Source organism: Cyanistes caeruleus, chromosome 9, assembly GCF_971803275.1.
Source record: "Cyanistes caeruleus chromosome 9, bCyaCae1.hap1.1, whole genome shotgun sequence".
NCBI lineage: Eukaryota > Metazoa > Chordata > Aves > Passeriformes > Paridae > Cyanistes > Cyanistes caeruleus.
The window spans coordinates 25,185,838-25,206,266 of NC_141709.1; the positions used below are offsets into that span (position 1 = coordinate 25,185,838).

At 39.8% G+C, this 20,429-nt stretch overlaps 1 protein-coding gene across 6 annotated transcripts in view; it reads right to left on the minus strand.

Annotated features, from left to right (window-relative positions):
* The window catches only part of EIF2B3 (eukaryotic translation initiation factor 2B subunit gamma), a 99,466-nt gene that overhangs the window by 18,686 nt on the left and 60,351 nt on the right, over positions 1–20,429 (minus strand). For 5 of the 6 annotated variants that reach the window (XM_086902185.1, XM_023932519.2, XM_086902184.1 and 2 more), the window contains 4 exons: positions 11,499–11,629; positions 10,665–10,858; positions 6,642–6,719; positions 5,775–5,923 (listed from right to left, as the gene is read on the minus strand). In XM_086902185.1, coding sequence (XP_086758311.1) covers positions 5,775–5,923; positions 6,642–6,719; positions 10,665–10,858; positions 11,499–11,629 — 552 coding nt within the window. Of the gene's footprint in view, positions 1–5,770; positions 5,924–6,641; positions 6,720–10,664; positions 10,859–11,498; positions 11,630–20,429 lie in introns of those variants that run through there. The other variant, XM_086902181.1, reaches the window with a different exon arrangement.

The window sequence follows — 20,429 nt, forward strand, 5'->3', positions numbered from 1 at the left end:
ATATTAATTTTTACTCCAGCCTATTCTTTCTGCCCAGGGAGTCAGAACTCCCCAAGGTTTACCACATCTTCCCATGGGACTCTTCTAACTTTCCCTCTGTCTTCAACATTCACGTCACCTCCCTGCAGTTTTTAACTTGAAGCCTTTGGTGTCACCTCCCTTGCATTCTGAGTTTCCTGATGCTGCAACACTTTGCGATTTGCTGGCATCATGGTGCAGCCTGACCCAAAACATATCTGCCTGTCTTTTTAAGCCCTTCCCTTTCCAAAAGGTGACCTTAGCTGTATGCCACATGAGGAACTTCAGCAGTTCAGTTCAGTTCTTTTGGGTAGTATGTTTGTATGTGGTTGCAACAAAATGCTGTAAACTTCACAAAGATACAAGGCTATTGTTCAGTGATTCCTTCCCCTGCAAAAACTCAATAACCTCAGTCACACCTGCAACCCTACTCTTAGAGTTCCTGAACCAACTGCCCACTGCATCTGGTTATCCGACAACTGTCTGCTGCAAACTTCTTTCTGGAGGGAACTTTTTCCTTTTCCCACTGCTAATCACGGTCTGGAACACAGTTTTTATGGCAAAATTACAGGTGAGACAGGTTTAGCTTTCTTGGTTGCTCTGTGAAGATCTGGTACCTTCTTGCTGTGGAGGTGAAATCTAGAAGTAAATCTTGGACCTTTTGCTCTCTCTGATAATCAGAGAAGCCTATTTATGATCTCCATAAAAACATCATTTGATGCAGAATGCTTTCCTGTATTTCCATGAAAAAAGAAAAGCAGCAAAATACTTCATTTCAGACTATATCTACCACAGAGTCCTTATGGTACTGACTACCACCACATCAACAAGACCTTTTCAAAGCATGGCTTACAGCAGACTTAGTATTTATCTGAGCTTTTCACATTTGCCTTCTCAACTAACCTCTAAGTAGTCCAAAGACCATATTTTTTTCCCCTACTAAAAGAAAGATTCCCCTGAATCTTTACTAGTAAAACATTCATTTTTCATGACCAAGGAAAAAGGATATAATGTGCAAAAAAATGGCCAAGCTCCTTCCCGTAAGTGTATACACTGGGCTAGTTTTACTAACAAACAAGAGATTTCGAAATATTTATCTGCAGGGATAGAATAAAGGATTCAACATGTTTTTCCTGTTAATATTATTTGTAATGCTCAGAGCACTTCAGCCCAAGGTCCTGTATGACCAGAGTCATTAGATGTTCCTGCAGCCAGAAGGTAGCTAACTAAGTAAAACAACAAGACTGCTAAAAATAAAAAGCCAATGTTTGATAAAAACCAAGAAACCAACGCTGTCTGTTAAAACAAAAGCCAGAACAGGGACCTGAAACTAAACTAATCCATCCATATCTAAGTGTCATTTCAAAACAGCTAAGTGTGCCCAAGTCTACTAAATGAAACAACTTTATAGAACCACAGAGTAATTTGAGTTGAAAAGGACCTTTAAAGTCTATGCTTTAAAGTATATATACATACCCCCTTAAATGAGCAGGGACATCTTTAGCTAGACCAGGTTGATCAAGGCCCCATCCAGCCTGGCCTTGAACATTTCCAGGGATGGGGTAGTCCTAACTTCTCTGGGCAACTTTTGCCAATGCCTCAAAACTCTCACAGTAAACAACTTCTTCCTTATATCTAGTCTAACTAACTTAGTTTAGTTTAAAGCCATTAGCCCTTGTCCTGTTGCAGGAGGCTGGGCTGAAAAGTTTGTAACCATCTATCTTGTAAATCCCCTTTAAGTTCTGAGAGACCACAATGAGGTGTCCCTGGAGCCTTCTCTTCTGACCACCCCCAACTATTTTAGTCTTCACAGGAGAAGTACTCCAGCCCTCTGATCAGTATTATATCTGATCATATGTATTATGGTCCATAGAGTTGAGACTAGTGTGGGAAAAGAGACTGACAGTGAAGAATGAGGCAAAAAAAGGAGGTTGAGTACCTCAGCCTTCTCCTCATCTGTTGTGACCAGCTTGCCAGCTCTGCTTATCAGGGGTTAAATCTACCAGGCATTACTTTTCATTTACAAATGGCACAATCCCCCTGGGCCACCAGCTTCAGTCAGTCTGTGGGTGTTATATGCTGTCCCTTTGCAAGAGAGCTACAATGCACCAAAGATGCAGCAATCCAGGGACCCTGTTGTGCTGCTCCACCCCTGATGCAAACAGAGCAAGGAGAAGGGGCACTCCCAAGCCACTACAGAGACTAGGACACACACAGCTGCTGCAGGAACATCCACACAGACAAAGTTTTCAAGTGACCTATGATTTTAGCTTGATTAGTAGATTTTCTCCAACTATGTAACTCAGTGCAATCATTTGTCACTGAGCTCTAGGGAGCCATCCAGAGGGAAAAAAGAATCGTTTTGCCACTGCAGCCTGTCACCTGGGCAGTCAGCATCTCTCAGCACTTGTGCTGCTGTATAAATTACATCCCTCCCAGCTTGGTCAAGTATGTCCATCATTCAGCACATATGTAATCTTTGCTATTTTATTGTCTCATTGATGGAAGAATTAGCTGCACAGTGGGAAACACATTAAGAAAGAACTACCAATTATTTTGCCCTGTTACTAACTTCTTTAATCCCCTGTAATCTCTTCTAAGGGGGGATTCATATCTACTCAAATCACTTCACAGGAGACATATATAATGTAATGTAGAAGCCCTATACACCAAAGCAAACAAAAAAACCAGCTTCTGGTACTCCAGAGTATCAAATGCACCAGCCATCACTGGAGTACAGATCATAATTTGCAAACAGCATGCAATGGACTGTCCAAACTAACCCAAATTACTTGATCCATTCAGTTGGGAAAATTATTATCACCTAGGCCATGACCTCTGGTCCTCCAATAATGAGGCAACCACTGCCTAACAAGAGAAACCTGGTATTTTTCTAAGCATCTTGTGGTGCTCCCACCTGCACAGCAAGAATTTATCCATTTCAGAAGCTGGCATTACATGTGGTAAGGCCATTCAAAAGCTCTTTTCTGGTTTGGAGATATAATTTGTGCAGGAATTATGGCACAGGATCCTCAATCACATTATAGGAAAACTACCAAGAGATTAATATTTTTAATTTTGCTTTTGGTGAGTTTTGTTTGTTTGTTTTGTTTTGCTTTTTCTATATTGACATAGGGAACTGAAGCTGCTGATCACTTCAGCAGCTGAGATGGGAAAAAAAAAATATTCAGATTCAGAGAAGCCAGAGGTGATGGAAGAGGCAAGGGAAATACCAAGTCAGTGCCATGTAGCTCTTGATAAATGAATTTAGAATGCAGAGCAATTTTGGCATTTGGTTGTTCCCAGGATCTCCACTTTAAAAGAAAAGATTTCTTCTGAGTTATCTATACACCTTTCTCTTTTCCATAATAAGTGTCCTAGTGCATGCAGTCTTCTCAGCCTACTGCTTCAAGTTGGTGTTACTGCAATGAGCACTCCTGGGAATAGCCTTCAGTTACCACTCCCATTGGACTAGGGCATTATTATAGAAGACCATTAGTCTAGTTGAGCTGCTCATGTCAGCATTAAAATGTATATTCTTTAAATGACAGAGTTTTTATCCACTTCTCAATGCAATTTCAGAAGTTTCTAATATACAATACCTTAGTTGGCAAAACTGGCTTACTTGTAGGACATCTGCTGTGCAGTAAAAAAAAAAATTAATTAGATCTGTCAAGGCATTTTATTATGCTCATTTTGATCCATATCAGCCGACACATGCTGACTTTCCAATTCAAGATGAAGATGTTTTCTGAAGATGTGATTAGATAAAGCCTGAGCTGGTTTAGAAACACTTGAGAGAAGAGGTGTTTATGAGGGGGTGTCCACTGTGGACAGTTTAAAGCAAAACCACATATAATTTATCAATCTGTTGCAAATGGATCCATCAACATGATTAAGAATAATTAGCATTTTAACAAAAATCTATCAGATTTAATCAAAGTAAAGGAAGAGAGTCACAATACATTAACAAATACAAAGAAATCCTTCACTGCAAGCAAGGCTTCTTTCAACAAAACTCAGCAGCTAAAGCATTTCTGTTTTTCACTACCTGTGTATGCATGACTTCTCTAATCTTAAGACTTACCATGATTCAATAAGAAATAATTTATCAGCTCAGTATCTGTGCAGATCTACATAGTATTAATTACAGTATGCTTTGCAATAAAGATCCAGGCTCTATAGTCTTAATGCTGGCTGGAGAGGAATAATTACAAATTTGACTCCAGTGCATCAGCGTGCAGTAACCATAGAGCAGCTAAAGGGGGTAAACCCCTGGGACTGTGAGGTTTTTCACTCTCTGGTGGCTATATTGTTTTCACCAAAAGAGACTAGGGATCACATTGTTTTCTAGAATTCACAAAAATGTTACCCCAAAAGTCAGTTTATCTCTCTTAAAAAATATATCACCAACTTTACGATGGTTGTGGAATTCTGTGAAATGCTTAACATAACAGCTCTGGGATCTATTTAGGATTTAGAACACTACTAAATGCCAATGCAGACAAACACAAGATGATTTGGGACTCTTCATAAAAATAGTGCTATTTATACACTTAGCTGGCTCTGCGATTTAATGGTAGAGCTGCTGACCTCATATACAAAACCATACCACTATGATTGTGGCATCAATGCATTAATCAAAATGACAGAGGGTCTCATGATCAAATGAGAGAGGTTCCTCCACTTTTTATGATAGTAGTGCTTGTGATACAGCCATACTGGATCCATCTGTGATTGAACTGGAAACCAGCTATTTTCTATACTCAATGGAATTCTGATTTATGATGTGCTTGAAATTACTGTGGATTTCTATTAAAGACAAACACTTTGTGGTAAGGTACCATACTTACCTGTAATTTAGTTATGTAACAGTAGTATCCTCCACAGACCCCACATCCTCTGGGGTTTTATGTTTTTCAGATATGCAACTTTCAGAGCCAACTTGGCATTTTTTAATAGTTTGGCCTTTTTCCTGAGGCCCTAAACAAACCTCAAGCCATGAAGGAGCAGAGAATTTATACAGGTCTGCACAGACTCAATCAGCAGTTTCCTTTCCACTGACATCCACAGGAAGCCAGCATGTATGGAAAGATGGGGGCATGCAGACATCAACAATTACAGACAGGCCACTTTTCCCACATTTGGAAAAGTACAGCTCAAGGCTAACTATTTAGTCAGTGTCTTTAGTGCACGAGAAACCTCTACTAGCTGGCAGATTTTCTCTTTGAAAAGTTTATTAATTTATTCTATTACTCAGCATAGGCAATGCTAAAGTAAAGGCTGCAGGATGACAAAAAAGGGCCAAAGAAAATGACATTTTAGGTGAAGCCGTAATGTTCAAATGTGAGAAGAATGCTGGCAAGTGTACCACTTTAAAATATGCTTTGTGCCTCAAATATTTTAGGTACACTCACTGATCCAGCCACTAAAATCAAGCTTGGAAGAATGACACACAAGTTCATACAGACTCATACATCCATTTAACTTTCTTACACATTCTGAGGATGATAGGGTCAACTGTAAAAAGAAGAAATTTATGTTCCAAGACTGCAGCCTTCTTGTTAGTTCATTTCAGTTGTGCACTTCTGGACTGCTTATAGAGACTTATCTGTGACTTGGTCCTTGGAAACACACTCCCCGGTATCATCTCTTCTGGCTAAGGATTCTTTACACAATAAAAATTACTGACTCAGGACCTATCTAGAAAAAGAAACTGCAAATTTAGGGAACTAAGGTACAAAAAAGTAACCTACCCTTCCTCAATTGTAACAGAATTCATGATGATACAGTTTGTTATCTTAACTTTGTCTTTTATGGTACACATGCTGCCGATGATGGAGTGTTTGATGGATGTCTTCTCTCCAATTTGTGTGGATGACCCAATCATACTGTCTGATCCAACCTTGGGAAGATAAGAACAGAACAGAAACTAGCAAAAGTACATGGAGTTCTTTGATATGTGTAAGTAAACCTCTCCCAAAACATGTCTCAAGCACTCATCAATGAAGTTTACCCTGCTCCACCCCTGAGGGATCCTTTTCAGAGGAAAGACCTGAGAATTTAGGGCCCACCCCACAGGCAGACAGTTTGACAGCCTTCCCAAGGTCTGTTAGCTTGGTAAAACTTCATTAGCAGATCTGGCTCTGTAGGTTTCATGTAGAAAGGTAAGCATGGTAGGCACAGTCCTGCTGGTACTCACTGGCTTCACTTAGGTTTGCCCAGTGAGACCTGTCAAAGGGAGGCTTGAAGCTGGTAATCAACCAAAATGCATTAGCAAAAAGCAAAGCTCAAATACTGATCCTTTCTGAGTTTGGTGTCCTTAGGAAGGCAAACTGCTCAACTACCAGGAATTGCCATTAGGGAAGAAGAGGCTGCAGTGCCTGACTTGGGAGTAAGATAGACCTTTTACCAAATATTTTAAAAGAGAGAGACTGAAAGGCAGGAACCCACGAGTGGGCCTACAGAAGACTCTGAGCTGTATCACCTATGTTCTAGCATTCCACACTTCAGAACTTGGCTTAGTTTCCAACAGTAGGACTAGTGAATTTTAGAAAGCAGTTCTTGAAACAAAGTGGTTGCAGACTACTGAAAGAGCTGAGATGGGAAAAAGGAACACTTACCATGCCTCTATCAGTGATCTGTGCAGACCCATGAACCAGTGGCTCTTCCAGACCCAGATTAAGCAATAATTTGGGAACCTGCATGAAAAAAACCACATCACAAATTAACATTATAGTGCTGTACCCACATACATAAACATCTCAAAGATGGCTTTGGTTTCCATTGCACTACTGTATTTGCCATAAACATTTTAACTTATGGGAAAAGGTAGGTCACTGCATTTCAAATGTCTACCAGTTATATGTGATTTATCTCCTCCAACTTTTGTAAAGGAGACAGGTACACTGCTACCACAGTGCACTACATGGTTCCTTTCAATTCAGCTTCCCACCTGTGGAGAAGCAGTGGATCAGTAGCAGCAAGCAGGCTGGCTCCAGCTGAACACAGTGACATCCTGTATGTTACCACAATGTCTAGCATCTGCCACTCCAAATGCAGCTCAGCATATTTTATACTGTCCAGTAAAGTAAGGGAAGGAAGAAAGTAATAACAAATACAAACCAGTAAACTGGCCTAAAAAGATGACTGTGTCCAGCCCATTCCATAGGATAATATTCTGAAGCATGGGCAACAAAATTGTATTTCAGATGTTTAAGTAGAAAGAAACTAAAGTTGATCAAGTGGCTATTCCAGGTGATAGAAAGCTGCACAGGAAAGGGCTCTTGACAGGGAGAAGGCAGGCATTAGATAAGCAGACAGAGCAGCAGTGGTAATGAAGAGAGACACAGCCCATGAGGTAGCCAAGAACAAATCCACGAAGAGCAATTCTGAACTGGCTCCTTAAAGGAAGAGGAGCCAGCATTGTAGGAGGATGGGATATCACTCCATCACTCCTCCTTTTGTGGGTGAAAGAGCAGCCTGAAGCATTTTGCATCTCCTGGTGTCAGGCTAAGGCCAAGGTCACACAGCACAGAAATGATGACAGCACAGATGGGGATATCAGGGGAGGTGGGAGCCTTGCAGCAATGCACAGACAACAGTGCTGCACAGTCACTGGCAGGGGTGATGCAATGTAGGATGTCTTTTGGTAGGACAGAGATGGTAGTCAAAGGAACACAGAACACATGGATGTATGCGGGCTAAGAGCTCTGTGTCACAGCAAATGGTATGGCTGAATGACAGGCACCATGTGCTGGAGGTGCTGTGGAGCTCTACACATGCTGCTTGGCCAGCAAGGATGTGGGCACTGTCTGTCCATCTAGGAGTCTCAGCACAGTGACAGTGCAACTGAGCTTGCCTCAAGGGAGGAAGCAACACTCATTAAGTTTCCCTTTTCTCTACCCAAGTACCTATTTTTACCAAACTCTTAGAAAAGCTTATCTCCAAGATCTCTATTGCTCTGTTAAATTTGGCTGAATGTTGCCAGCAATTTCCAAAGCTGCTGTTAAGGAACTGCTGTATAGTACAATTCTGTAAAATTACTTCCTTAGAAAGCTGGGATAACAAGAACTGATGTCTAAGGAGTGAACCTCAAAAAGCAAATCCCACACATCTGAATAAGATGGGATCAGATGAGCTCACATGTCTGAGCTATCATTTCAATTTGCCTGTCGTCCCCAGTAGATATTTTCACATCTGTAGCTCTTTATATCTTGAAGTTGGCCCGTCCCACTAGACTTGGACTTTGTGTATTTTTTAAAAAGCAAGAGTAGATTAGATCCTTCAGTCCAAGGTGCAGGCACTACAGAAAACCACCAGGTTACCAGAACACCACAAACTAGGCAAATTTGCCTGGGTGATGCTGGCTGGGTGAAGGGATGTTGTCCTGACATGTCACCTGACACAAAGATCCAAGAGAGGAACGCACACTAAAGCATACCTACAGCACAGGTTGGAAAGATTCCTACTATCCAGTGTTGATCTGCAGGAAGGGAGAAAAATGAAGAAATGCTCTTGCCCGCCTCAGTGGAAAGGTGGTGTGGTGAAATAAATAAAGGATTTTACTGGGCAGAGTAAAGCTCTTATTAGAATCAGTCAGTGGTAGTGCAGACTGAGGGGTAACCCACAAAAGCTACAAGCTCAAGCAATTTGCTCTGAAAAGAAAGGTTAGACTGGGGGCAGGAGTCAGAGGGAGTGCCTGGGTCAAGGGAAGGTTTAAGATGTGTTTGGATTTAATTCATCTTACAAAGAAACTATTTCCTGCTATTGAAGATAACTCCCTCCTGAACCCACCTGCCCACACACAGGCTGCAGGCATCCAGAAACCCAGCTGGAAGTGAAATGATGTGAGCAAAGTGTTTCCTCACCAGAAGGGCAATGGGTTAGGATGCCATTCCTTCCCACAGCTACTGGACTGGACTGCTACTGCTGTGTGAGTCTGTCCTTTGGGACCTCAAAGTTATAGGTCCCAACTTTGCAGGAAGGGGATCAGAATCTGGTCTGTGAAGGCCAAGATAAGAGCAAACGAAACACCTAAAATCTTCCTTAGAGACCAACAAAACAGGTAACCCCACCCCCTCTCATGAAATTACATGTGCATCTTTTATGAGGATTAGCAAGAAAAACAAAATGCAGTGGAACTGAAAAAAGGAACTACTTTCTCACAACTCCTCATTAAGCTCCATTTTATGTTTTACCTCCACATAGTTTCCTTAGAAATTTTACCATCCTGAAAGAGTTCAAAATTCAAAGAAAATCCTTTCCAACACTGAAGGCCCAATGTGACTTCAAAACACTAATTCTTTGTACCACCCAGAAGCAAACATACTTCCTGAACTAACCAAAATGTAGAATATTTAGGTTAAAAAAAACCCAACCAAAAACAAAAAACCAACACAAAAAAAACCCACATGGAGTCTGACTGGCTTAACTCAATAACATTTTACTGAAGTGGCTGCTGCCAAATGTACATGCACACTTCCCTTAGCAAGTGGTATTCTCCCTTAACCCTTTGGGCACACTTGTTCCTGCTATTTTTGGGAAAGTTTTCTGACAGCAGTGTTGCCTCTCTTCCCCATCTCCCTAAGCACAAAACAAATCACTTTATTTGTGTTCCTCTACAAGCATCAAGGAGAAAGAACACACATCCAGTGTGTAAACTCCTGTTGCCATTCTGCAATTCTGGTTTGCATTAATTAATTCATTAATGCTGTCAAAAAGAAATCAACAAAGATTTTGAGAGCAAAGGCAAGGCAGTGACCACTTCCAGAATTCCCAATACAACTTTATCACCTTTCCAGCCACACTCCCAAGAATCTTGAGTCTTTCTTTACTGCACTCCTTACTGGTCTTTCAAAACTAGAGGAAACTGTCCATTCCTTATAGCAATGACGTTCATCACTAGCAGGAGCAAAGTACAGAGAACTTGTACATTGCATCAGCCCGTGTAGCAAAAAACCCCCCAAAAGCCAAATCCCTGCCCCACAAAGATATTAAGAGCTTTTAATCATCAGCTTGTTAGGTAGTTCAGGATTTCCCTATCTGTGATTTTTTAATTTTATGAATTCTCATTAGTGTGAAAGTGAAAGCTTCAACAGATACTGCATCAGATCAAGAGTTCACCTACATACCTGGAGTACCACAGTAGGAAAACCTGTTCATAAAAGACTTATTTTATAATGGAATTCATTAAGCAATTTAAATGAAAGGGTAGTTTAAGTCTTTCTTCGAATTGTTAATAATCTTTGTTATTATCACAAACAAAAATCTGCTAGAGAGAGTCCAGTCAGAACTGATCTTACTTTTAGGACATGGAGGACATTGATCAAATGAGCTATCAAAGCTACCTTCATTCTTATTTTCCACACTTTGTGGCTCTTTGGTTGCAGGTCCCAAAAGACCACAAGAGTGTATAGGGTGAGGGTTTTCTCAGCTAAATCAAATCTAGAGTAAATCAGTGACAGAACTGTTTCCTGGCCTCACATCCTTATCCAGCAAGCAGTAGGGTGATGTGCCTGGAAAATGTGGCACTGGTTCAATTCCCACATACTCCTCAGCTGTATCACAGGGAGTCACTCCTGCAGGGTGAAATGTCCTGTAAGCTACTGCTGTATTCCCAGGTGGCACTACTGTATTTTCCTCACCTGTCTGTTGGCTTCAATGTACAGCCCAAGAGTATTCACTCGGTAGCACAACCCCTCCTTCATGATATGGACGTAGCAGCGCACTTTTCCTTCATGGAGAGTTTCATTCATATCTCCTCTATGATCATTCCAACAAGAGTTATCTGGAGCAGGTTTCAGCAAGCTATTATCTTCCTTTATGAAACTATAAATGTCTGGAGAACACACACATGCATGAAGTTAGACAGGATTTAATGAAATACTTTCTGAAGAGGAATACTATTAAAATACTGTTGGTGAAGGGAAATCTTCGCCTCACCTCATCTCCATGGCTAGATACTCAGCAATCATTAACAGATTTTATCACATGTAGTGAGTAAGTGCTTATTTTTATTCTGCAGGTGTGAATTAAGGAATCAGGACAGATGCAATGTTTTGCCCAAGGTCACACAAGGAGACAGCAGAAATGCTAAAAATAAATTCCAGGATTGGAGATCCTGTCCAGTTCCCAGTGCAGGGTGGTTACAACTTAGTCTGTTGTCCTACCCAATTTTAGGAACTCACTCCTAAAATTACAATTTTAAAAATGAATCTAACTTTTTATCCAGAAAAAAAAACCAACACAGAGCCCCTAGATGATTTGCTAATGGTTTACACCAAAATAAGAGAGGACAAAAAATTTATATAGTACACAATACCGTTTGAAAAAGAAATATGCTAGAAACTTTGCTAGGAAAAAATACCTGAATCTCTAAAACAGTGTTTCAGGCTACTTCTGTGCTCTACTTCATAACTCAGCTGTAGCATATGGGCTTTAGAACTTCCATAAACCCAAATCTTTGGTATTGTACTGACCAAGGGATGCTTGCTCTTTTTTCTTTTGGTCCTCTTCTTTGTTGTCTAGTCCTTGCTGCAATGATGCAGGAGAAGAAAACTGTTTCCTAACCAGATGTGGAATCAGTTCACTCCGGAGAGATGTGATTGTCCTGGAGAAAGAGACACATGAAGTCTGTGAATGCTAAAACTTATATCTTCATTTTCTTTGCATAACATCATCATTTTGCACACTTCATGAGGATGAATTGAAATGGCAAGACATTAAGACAATGTCCACTAGTCACCTGCTTCCGCAGTGCATTAAAATATAAAGGAATATTCAAAATTAGGAAAAAGCTTCATTTTCAGAACTATATCCATAATATTTTAACAGAGATTACTATAATTTGTCATCATCCTATAATTCATACTTGTGTGCAGATGGAATGTAGAAAGTAACAACATCATAATGACAAAAACTGAAGTGCCTTTTTGTGGCTTAAAAAGTGGCATCAATTGACAGGAAAAGAGAGAATAAAGTGCCCGCAGAAGAAAAACCAAAGCAGCTCCTTTTCTTTGTGATAAAAACATGGAAACGCTCAAGGATATATAAAATATCAGATCCTTAAATTAAATTTTTTTGGATGCATATATTAATGATATTCTTGCTCAAATGACACATCCAGATCATTTTAAAGACTTTAAAAAAAAAAAGACTGAGTCCTTTAACCAGGAGAAATTAGGACATTTCAGTTTAGGTGCCAAAACTTTCATGCTCTTTAGATGCTCCAATACAAAACATGTAGGTAAGCAGAAAGCTTCCAGAGGCTTCAGCTGGCAGTACACCCATCTTCCCCTTGTACAGATTTCAATTTTTATTACATCCATTGTGATACTGCGATACTAGGAGGTGGGGAAATCATGAGGAATTTTATCCCATGCCACCCATACCTGAAACAAGGGTCCCAATCACTAGATTATCTCTACTTTTGCATTGATTTATACATTGCAATGAGTCAACAAAAAACTCTCTCAAAAGACAAATATCAATGTAGAAAGTCTATTGTGCAATGGGATTATAACCCTGCTAATTTAATTTTGACTATGAGAAGAAAATTTTATTTTTCAATAAAGTATTTGGGAAAAACCCCCAAATCAACAGCTTTTACAGTTGAAGTGCAGTCTTAAAAGAGCTTTATTGTTGTTGTTTCATTATTTTAACAATCTCCATTTAGTTAGTGAATTGTGGATTATTTAAAGTAGTACTTGGGAAAATCATGCGGAAAATGAACTCAAACTTGGCATGTGTAAGAGGAAGTGCTAAACTTCAGAGGAAAGATTGGGAGAACTAACACAATGAGTTTGGCTAGAGGAACTCAACAAATAATAACCCACAAAGAAAGAGGAGTTTAGAACGGAAGACAGCAAAACTAGGAACTAACTAACAGATTAAATTATGAAAGGCAAGTACTAGAATGAGTACAGTGAAAATTATTTTGGTTGGCAAAATCTCTAGCAAAATGGGATCTTACACAGTTCAAACTTTAAGACCAGCTCAAAGCCCACCCAGGCCCCTGTTCAGGTCAATGACAATGAAGCAGACCTAAGGACCAAAACAGTCCTTCCTGTCTCTAACTTCGAAGGGAAGATTCAGATGTGATTGCCAGTTCAGCCCTATGGACAAATACAGTGTGGTTCTTTTTCTTGACAAATTTTTTCTTCAGTCCTCAGCACAGGTTGTGTCACATCCTCTGTCCTGCAGCCCACCTCTGAAATTTTGCTTTTATGTTTTATTGCAGACAAGGAAAAGCTCTAGTCTTTAGTCTCTCCTCCTGCTTGAAAATAAGATTATAATCACCTTCAGATAGCCATATTTCAGGAACTAACGAAGCAAAACACTTCATTCTTTAATCACCGAATTTCTGCCTGCTAACCACTTACAGGCGCGCTCTGCCGCGGCCACGCCGGCCCCGCGCTCCCACACACGTGTGGCTGTGCAGATGGGCAGTTTACTAGCTCACAATGTTTGCCTGCAGCTGTGCCATTCAGCAATGATTTCCTGCTTGGGTTTTATACTTCATCCAAAACCGACAATCCTCTGTTTCCCTCAGAGGCTGGCTATGGCATTTATAAGATATATTACCTATAAAATACCCAAGTATTTGGCAGTCTTAAATAGTCTGATGCAGAGGACAACACAACACTGTAGGAAATGAAAGCAGTGGAAAGGGGAAAAGACAAAGTTTTCCAGTTTTGCTTGGTTTTTGATGGTTTAATCTTTCTTGGCCAAACTCCTGAAGCTTTCCTGCAATTCTCTGAAGTGCTAGCCACATTCCTTTGCCAAAGGTGGAGCAAATCTCTGGGTCATCCATAAGATGTGGCTCAGAAACACAACCTTCTTACTGGAAAAGGAAAACCAGGAAGGTTTGCCTCTGCTTGCTGTTGAAGCAATTTATATGCAACATTAAAGGAATTTGTGTTTGGAAAGTAGTAAAAATACACAGTAAGGCCCTCTGTGAGAAGGATTTGGGAATTTTTTGCAGCAGATCTTGCAAATTAAGATCTACGAAGTGATAGTGTGAGACTATTATCTGACTGTCAACAGCAGGAGAAACCAAACATCTAGCTGGAATTAAGAAAGGGATTTAAATCAAAGGAGATGCAGAGGGACTGAAGACCCTTCATTAAGAGAGGCAAAAATTAGCACAAGTTTGGAAGAACCAATTGGCCTGTAACCTAGTTACAGAAAAAGACAAACCAAAAAGGTTTCTGGTCTAGTGTATTTAAAATCCTTGCAATCAAATCCCAAACTTCACATGCCTGTATTAAGGTTAAAAAAAAAAAAAAAAAAGAAGACTGTATGAGCTGAAGAAAGCATCTTTTTTTATTCTCTTCAGGTTTTAGAAGTTGAAGCCCCCTGGTTTCTTAAAGCTCGTTGTTTTCATTACCACCAAGAAGTGAAAATGAAATATGCACTGAGATCCACAGAAGGAAAAATCTGCTACAACCAGGAGAAAGAAAGTGAAGGGGTGAGCGGAAGGAGAGGAGGGCATACAGAATTTTGGCAGAAATCCAATTCTAAGCCAACGTGGAGTAAGCATGCTCTTGACACCTCAGAGCAAACTCCAGACGGTAGAGAGCATAAACATGAACCTGCCTTTGAGAAACATCTGCCAAAATAAATATGTTTTCATAAAATCTAGCCCAAGTGACAGGCCCTTTTTCATGACTTTTCATTCCCTAAACTTTTTGAAGTTCTATCTGTTTTCACCTCAACAGAAAGTAGCAGGTTTTCAATTAAATCACCAAAGATGGAGAGTGCTGTTAGATGTCTGCTTGTAAATGAAGAGAGGGTGACACACTAATCCCTGAAGCACCTTATGTGCCTCCAGTATCCTGAGAATAAGAGTAATTTTGAAAGGACTGATACTGATCACATTTTAAGCATGCAAAAAGAAGTAATTCTGGCATGGAGTCTGCCATTCATGCAGCAGGTCACAACTACAGGTGACGTTGGCAAGAGATGGTGCATAAGTGGGGGAAATGAAGACAACTGGGCAGTTGAAATTCATGGTGCAAGTGCAAGAAAAAACTGGGAATTCAAGTGAAGATGAAATATTTAAAAATCAAAAGAATCTCCTGGAAAATTCAATATTAAATGTACCTAAGAGCTTAGAGCACACATCAGTTACTTGTAGTCAGCTATGCAGATTGCAGACTTAGACTCAGGCAATATAAACCTAGAATATTCAAGGTTAATTTTATTTAAAACCTAAAATATTAAGGTGCAAAAATGGCTACTTAGTCAGACAACTGTTATTTTACCAGGTATTGTTATTACCAGCAAGACATAATTACACCTTTAGAATCCCTTTATTGCTGGTCCCTGCACTCTATGTATTCCCAGTGTTTCTGGGATTTTTGCATCTCAGTAAAGGCACAGATAAGGTTCATGCTAATTAAAAAGTTTTACTCATGAAAGAACATTGAGTGAAAATACCCTAGGTCAATAAGCTTATTATTTGAACACAGCTATGCAGAGGTTTTCAGAGACTTCTAACCATAAATAAACTTAAAACAGTCTATGACATGGCAGAATTAAGTTTGTATCTATGTATGTTATATTATATTACATTACATTATGGCCCACAGAGGGCCAACTTTTACTTGTTGCTGAAATACAACTGCCTCTGGGATGCAGCTTATTGAAACTTCAGCAAGAAATGAAGAACAATGTAGCCAACTGAAACACAAGAAGAGTTTTGGGGAAAAAAATCCTAATACTGTCCCCTTAAAAAAAGACAAAAAAGGATTTCACAATGATGCTTTAATGGGCTGTGATTTCTGCTCTTAGATATTGCTGGTACTGCTTAGGTATGCTTAGGTATTGCTGGAGACTCTGTCATAGGACACAGAAAATAATGGTTCTGACCAGTGATGGTAAGGCAAGGAATCTCATAAAGTGTTTTACAATAATACAAGAGTCTATTTGAATTTAAGTTTAGATGGTCTTGCACAAGTCTAGGTAACTGTAGGTGCTGTTTGGCCTGATCCACAGCAGGAATAGGAGCATCCACAGCTTCTGCTTCCTGCAACTAATTCTCACCAGCTTCAGACACCCTGAACACAACTGTCAGTTCCATTTACCGGCTGTCATTCATTTTCATTTTCCACGTTTAATGTTAAACACCATAAAATAGTATTAATGAGTATTAGCATTCTAATATCCTCCCTTTTTTATTAATCTGTGATGAAGCATGAAATCTACTGTTGCTGTCAGCACCCACCTGTGAAATCTGCTGTCACCCTCCATGGGCAGTTATAGGGGGCTTGCCTAGCTATCACTGTTAGCACAATCAGCTACATCTACAGGTGCAGATAGTGTTTGTGATTCCCCACTACAAACAAGCAGAACATTAGCCCTTTCATACCTATTTGTATCCTTTCTTTTTTCTTTTTTTTTTTTTTTTTTTTTTAAACAGGCAAATGTTAGCTCTTGTACAGCTCTGCAAGCATACACTGGGTTGGGTTCTGATCTTAGCTCCATGGCCTTCAACAGAGATTCTTCAGATCACATCAAAAGAACATGAGGCTGTATTTCAGACTGGTACTCATAATTAATGTTAGAAATGTATACATAAATACAACTAAACAAATCCTAAGGCAACTTACAGTTTTGCCAGAAAGGAGTTGCATGTTTATACAGAACAATAAAGATGTAAGAAAAAGGGAGGGAAGAAGAAGAAAAAAAACTGAGGGTGTATTGGAAGAAAGAGAAAAGTTAATTCTGAACCCTGTAGGTACATAGTTCATGGTTCTCATCGTTTAAAGGATAAAGCCAAATAACATTTAAAAATTCCATGTAAGCTGGGAGCTCTCTTGTTGAATCTCAACGTTATTTTCTCCTGATCCTTTGATGGAGATTAAAAATTTCCATGTGAATACAAAGAAAGAAACAACAGTTACTCTGAGATTTTTTTCCCTGAGCATTTAATGCTCCAAACTAGAGCAGCCAGCCAGCCACCATTCCCATCTCCTCCCCCCTCCTTCAAGAAAAAAAGTCAACTCACTTTGAAGAAAAGACAAAACAGACAAAACAGGGTCAGGGCAAGGGGGATTAGGGAAATGATATTTATATCATGGACCAAATTAAAATGTCAATGCAAGAGGCAGGCAAACAGCCCATGCCACATATATACACCAGGCATGTTTCCTCAAGGAAACAGGAAAGAGATTTGAAAAGAGTTAATGCAGTCCTGAGTTAATACCACCTGCCTCAGACTCAACACCACTTAAAAGACAGTGTTTGGGTCCATTTCCCATAACACCGTTTTAACAGGCACAATGGTAAAAGGAATTACAGGACTTTTACCCTTCTTCTCACTGATTCATTACTAAAAATGCTGGAATTTCTGAGACATGCTAAGAATGCGGAGAAAGCAGAGAAGGACTACATACAAAAGGAAAAAAAAATCAAGTGATAAATCTCTTGGGCGTGCCACATCTCTGCAGAAGGTTAATTCTACCCTTACATCTTGCAATAATCCTTTTGCCTTTGTTTGGTGTACCCAAGACCAACTACAATAAAGGAAAACTCCAAAGTAACCAGGCAAGCCAAAAAACATTAACATGAATACCAGGCAATTAATTGTGCCTAATTCAATAACTTGCAGCACTTGTCAGTCACAGCATTAAACATCTGTTATATCTTCCTATGTTCTATTTCTCCTGTTCTACTCTCAAAATTTGGACCACAAAAAGAGTAAGTATATTTCTCACACCCTGCCACCATTTCATATTAATTAACTGTGTCTCTTATTTTTGAAGTTAAAAGCTTAGGGAGAGGACAAGGAAATTTTGAGAAATGTTCTACTAAAATGTAATTCCATATGACTGCATTTGTGCTTCATTTGTCTTTCCATACTATTTTCTAACTAAAACCTTCAAGCCTGACAGCAACATACTCCCAATGCTCACAAGAACATGCATGACTCATTCAAAAGCCATTACACAGCAAGCCAGTAAAACTGCACAGCTTTGCTTTGCAGGCTCAAGTTTATGAATGACTTCCCAAAGCTGCAGAATCACCATCAAAACCCCACATTCCCGATGATGGAGGGAAAACAGGAGGCACGCAAGTGACAGTCACAGACACCGTAACACGGAGAGGAACCAGATCAAAGTATGAAAGGGATGGTATGGATGCAAACCACATAAAAGCTGTTCTCAAGTTCCACCAAGTCTGGATGCAGTTAAAGGAGCAGGGATCTAACTTCCACTTCTGCCAAAAAGCCCTTTGGGAAACAAGGCAGCTTTCTGAAAAATTGACCACAGAAATTAAAACTCCTCAATTACATACTCAAATCCTTTGAAAGCGTGTGCACACGCAGCTCAGGTCATCTAAGTAACCTTACCTCTGTCCACTTGCCAAACAGCCAGCAACACCCCACAGCTCCCAACTAACACAGCTTTTGCACAGGAATGCCAGCAAGTTTAGACATTTTTAGAACTTCTCTCTGACCAAAAGTCTCTGAGGCCGTCGGAGGCCACCCAGGGTGTTTGGCAGGTTGTACACACTGAGAGGAATGGCTCTCATTCATTCCCAGACAGCATCCCATTCTTCTGAAACAAGCGCACCTGCAACAAATGTGATTCCCTGCCAGAACTCATCTTTCCCGTTTCTCTCCCACCTCCGCCTTTGCAGCCATCTGTGTCTGAGTTGCCAACTTTTTTCTAAGTGCCTTTGAAATTAGGCTCCTTTTCTAAAGAAGAAACATAGGTATCCTGACAATTTGCCTAAACAAACACACATATACGATGCATTTGATAAGGCTGACATGTATCCATAAACCAATGAGTTATGTAAACTTTAGGTGCATAATTATGTATTTAGATAAATGAAGTTAAACTCTTCAGACTTGTATAAAACATGTTAAGTGTCAGAAAATACAGACATGGCTGTAGGTTCACGTGGGCAACCTCTTCCACCTCACTCCACTGGTATTGGGAGATGCCCACAGTATCTGCTTTTCTCCATGCAGATACTGTGTTTGATGGTCTGCAATCAAACAAACCTATCCTCAGTCTGACTAATTTCTCTGGTTTGGGAAATAAACAGGAAGCTCTGGTGTGTCATTCAATCCCGCTTCCACCTACACAAGTACCATTTCTACACCCTTCTCCCCAGCACTCTACCTTAACTCCTGTCCTCTATACTGATTGCTAATCCTTGCTCCACCCCTTCCCGTAGGACAACTCTTGCTCTTTTTACCACGATGTTTGCAAGATGATCTTGTCCGTGGTAAGACTAAACTTTATTTTTGTCTTCACTTTATCCTTTCTTGAAGAACTTTGAAAGCTTTTTGGCCAATGAATCCCATCTCCTCTTTTTCACGAGACAGCTTTTATTCATAATATTCTTTCCAGATGGTATTAATCCACAAAAGTTTGGTGTAAAATGCTGTGTGAGCTACAGATCATCTCTGCATCTTTGATTTAGGGGAAATATCACTCCTTCTCTCCATTCAGCTCTTGGACTTCTTCAAAACTAGTAGCTTAACTAGACAGCATTCAGCATTTCCCATAGGCTATTTAAAATGTCATACTCCTCTTGTTTTTAGTTTTTTCTCTTTACTTAAATTCACAGCTGCTCCTTTTTGATTCAAGATTGTTCTAAGATCAACCCTTACCTCACGCTCTAGACTCCTTATCACATTCAAAATGGAACTCAGAGTACCATTACTGATTGAATGATGGTTCACTTACTTAAGGAAGACACTTCTTAGCTACTTATTCATGTATGTGTGCCCTATCATCACTGGTAGCATTTACTCTCCCATCTATAGGCAGGAAGTTAAAAGTCTCCCACCACAATAATTCAATGTAGTAATAAAGTCAGCAACAGTGTTACAGACATGACTGTTCATGTTTCATTGCCTTGCTAAGGCACAATGAAATTTAACATTGAACTAACACCTAGAATAAAGAGACTATAAGAAAAAGTGAAATCCTAGGAAGACAATAATTGTTTTCTCTCTTTACTCAAAATTTAACCAGTCAGTAAAAGGAGACTCAGCATTTCAGAAGGATGTGTCAGTGACTGAGGTGTTGTAGAAGAAGAGAGATTTAGAAGCAAAACTGAGAGGAGCATAAAGGAAAACATTACCTTGAAAATTGTACATTCAGATCATCTGAATGGAGAATACAAGGGAATTATGTTTTCCACTGCAAGATACATACATAGGATATCACAGTCTAAGGATCTCACAGGGAGATGCCCAGCAAGGCAAGATAATAACTTTACCCAAAGTATTATCTTACATGCAAGTAGTGCTGGGTACAGAAAATTTACTGCATTGATAAAAGAATGCTTAGGGTGATACTGCCCAAGTGGCAATGATTTAAGAAGAAAAAAATAAAGGGGAAAAAAAAGCACACAAAGATGGGTAAGCTAATTACTTCTTGGCTCCA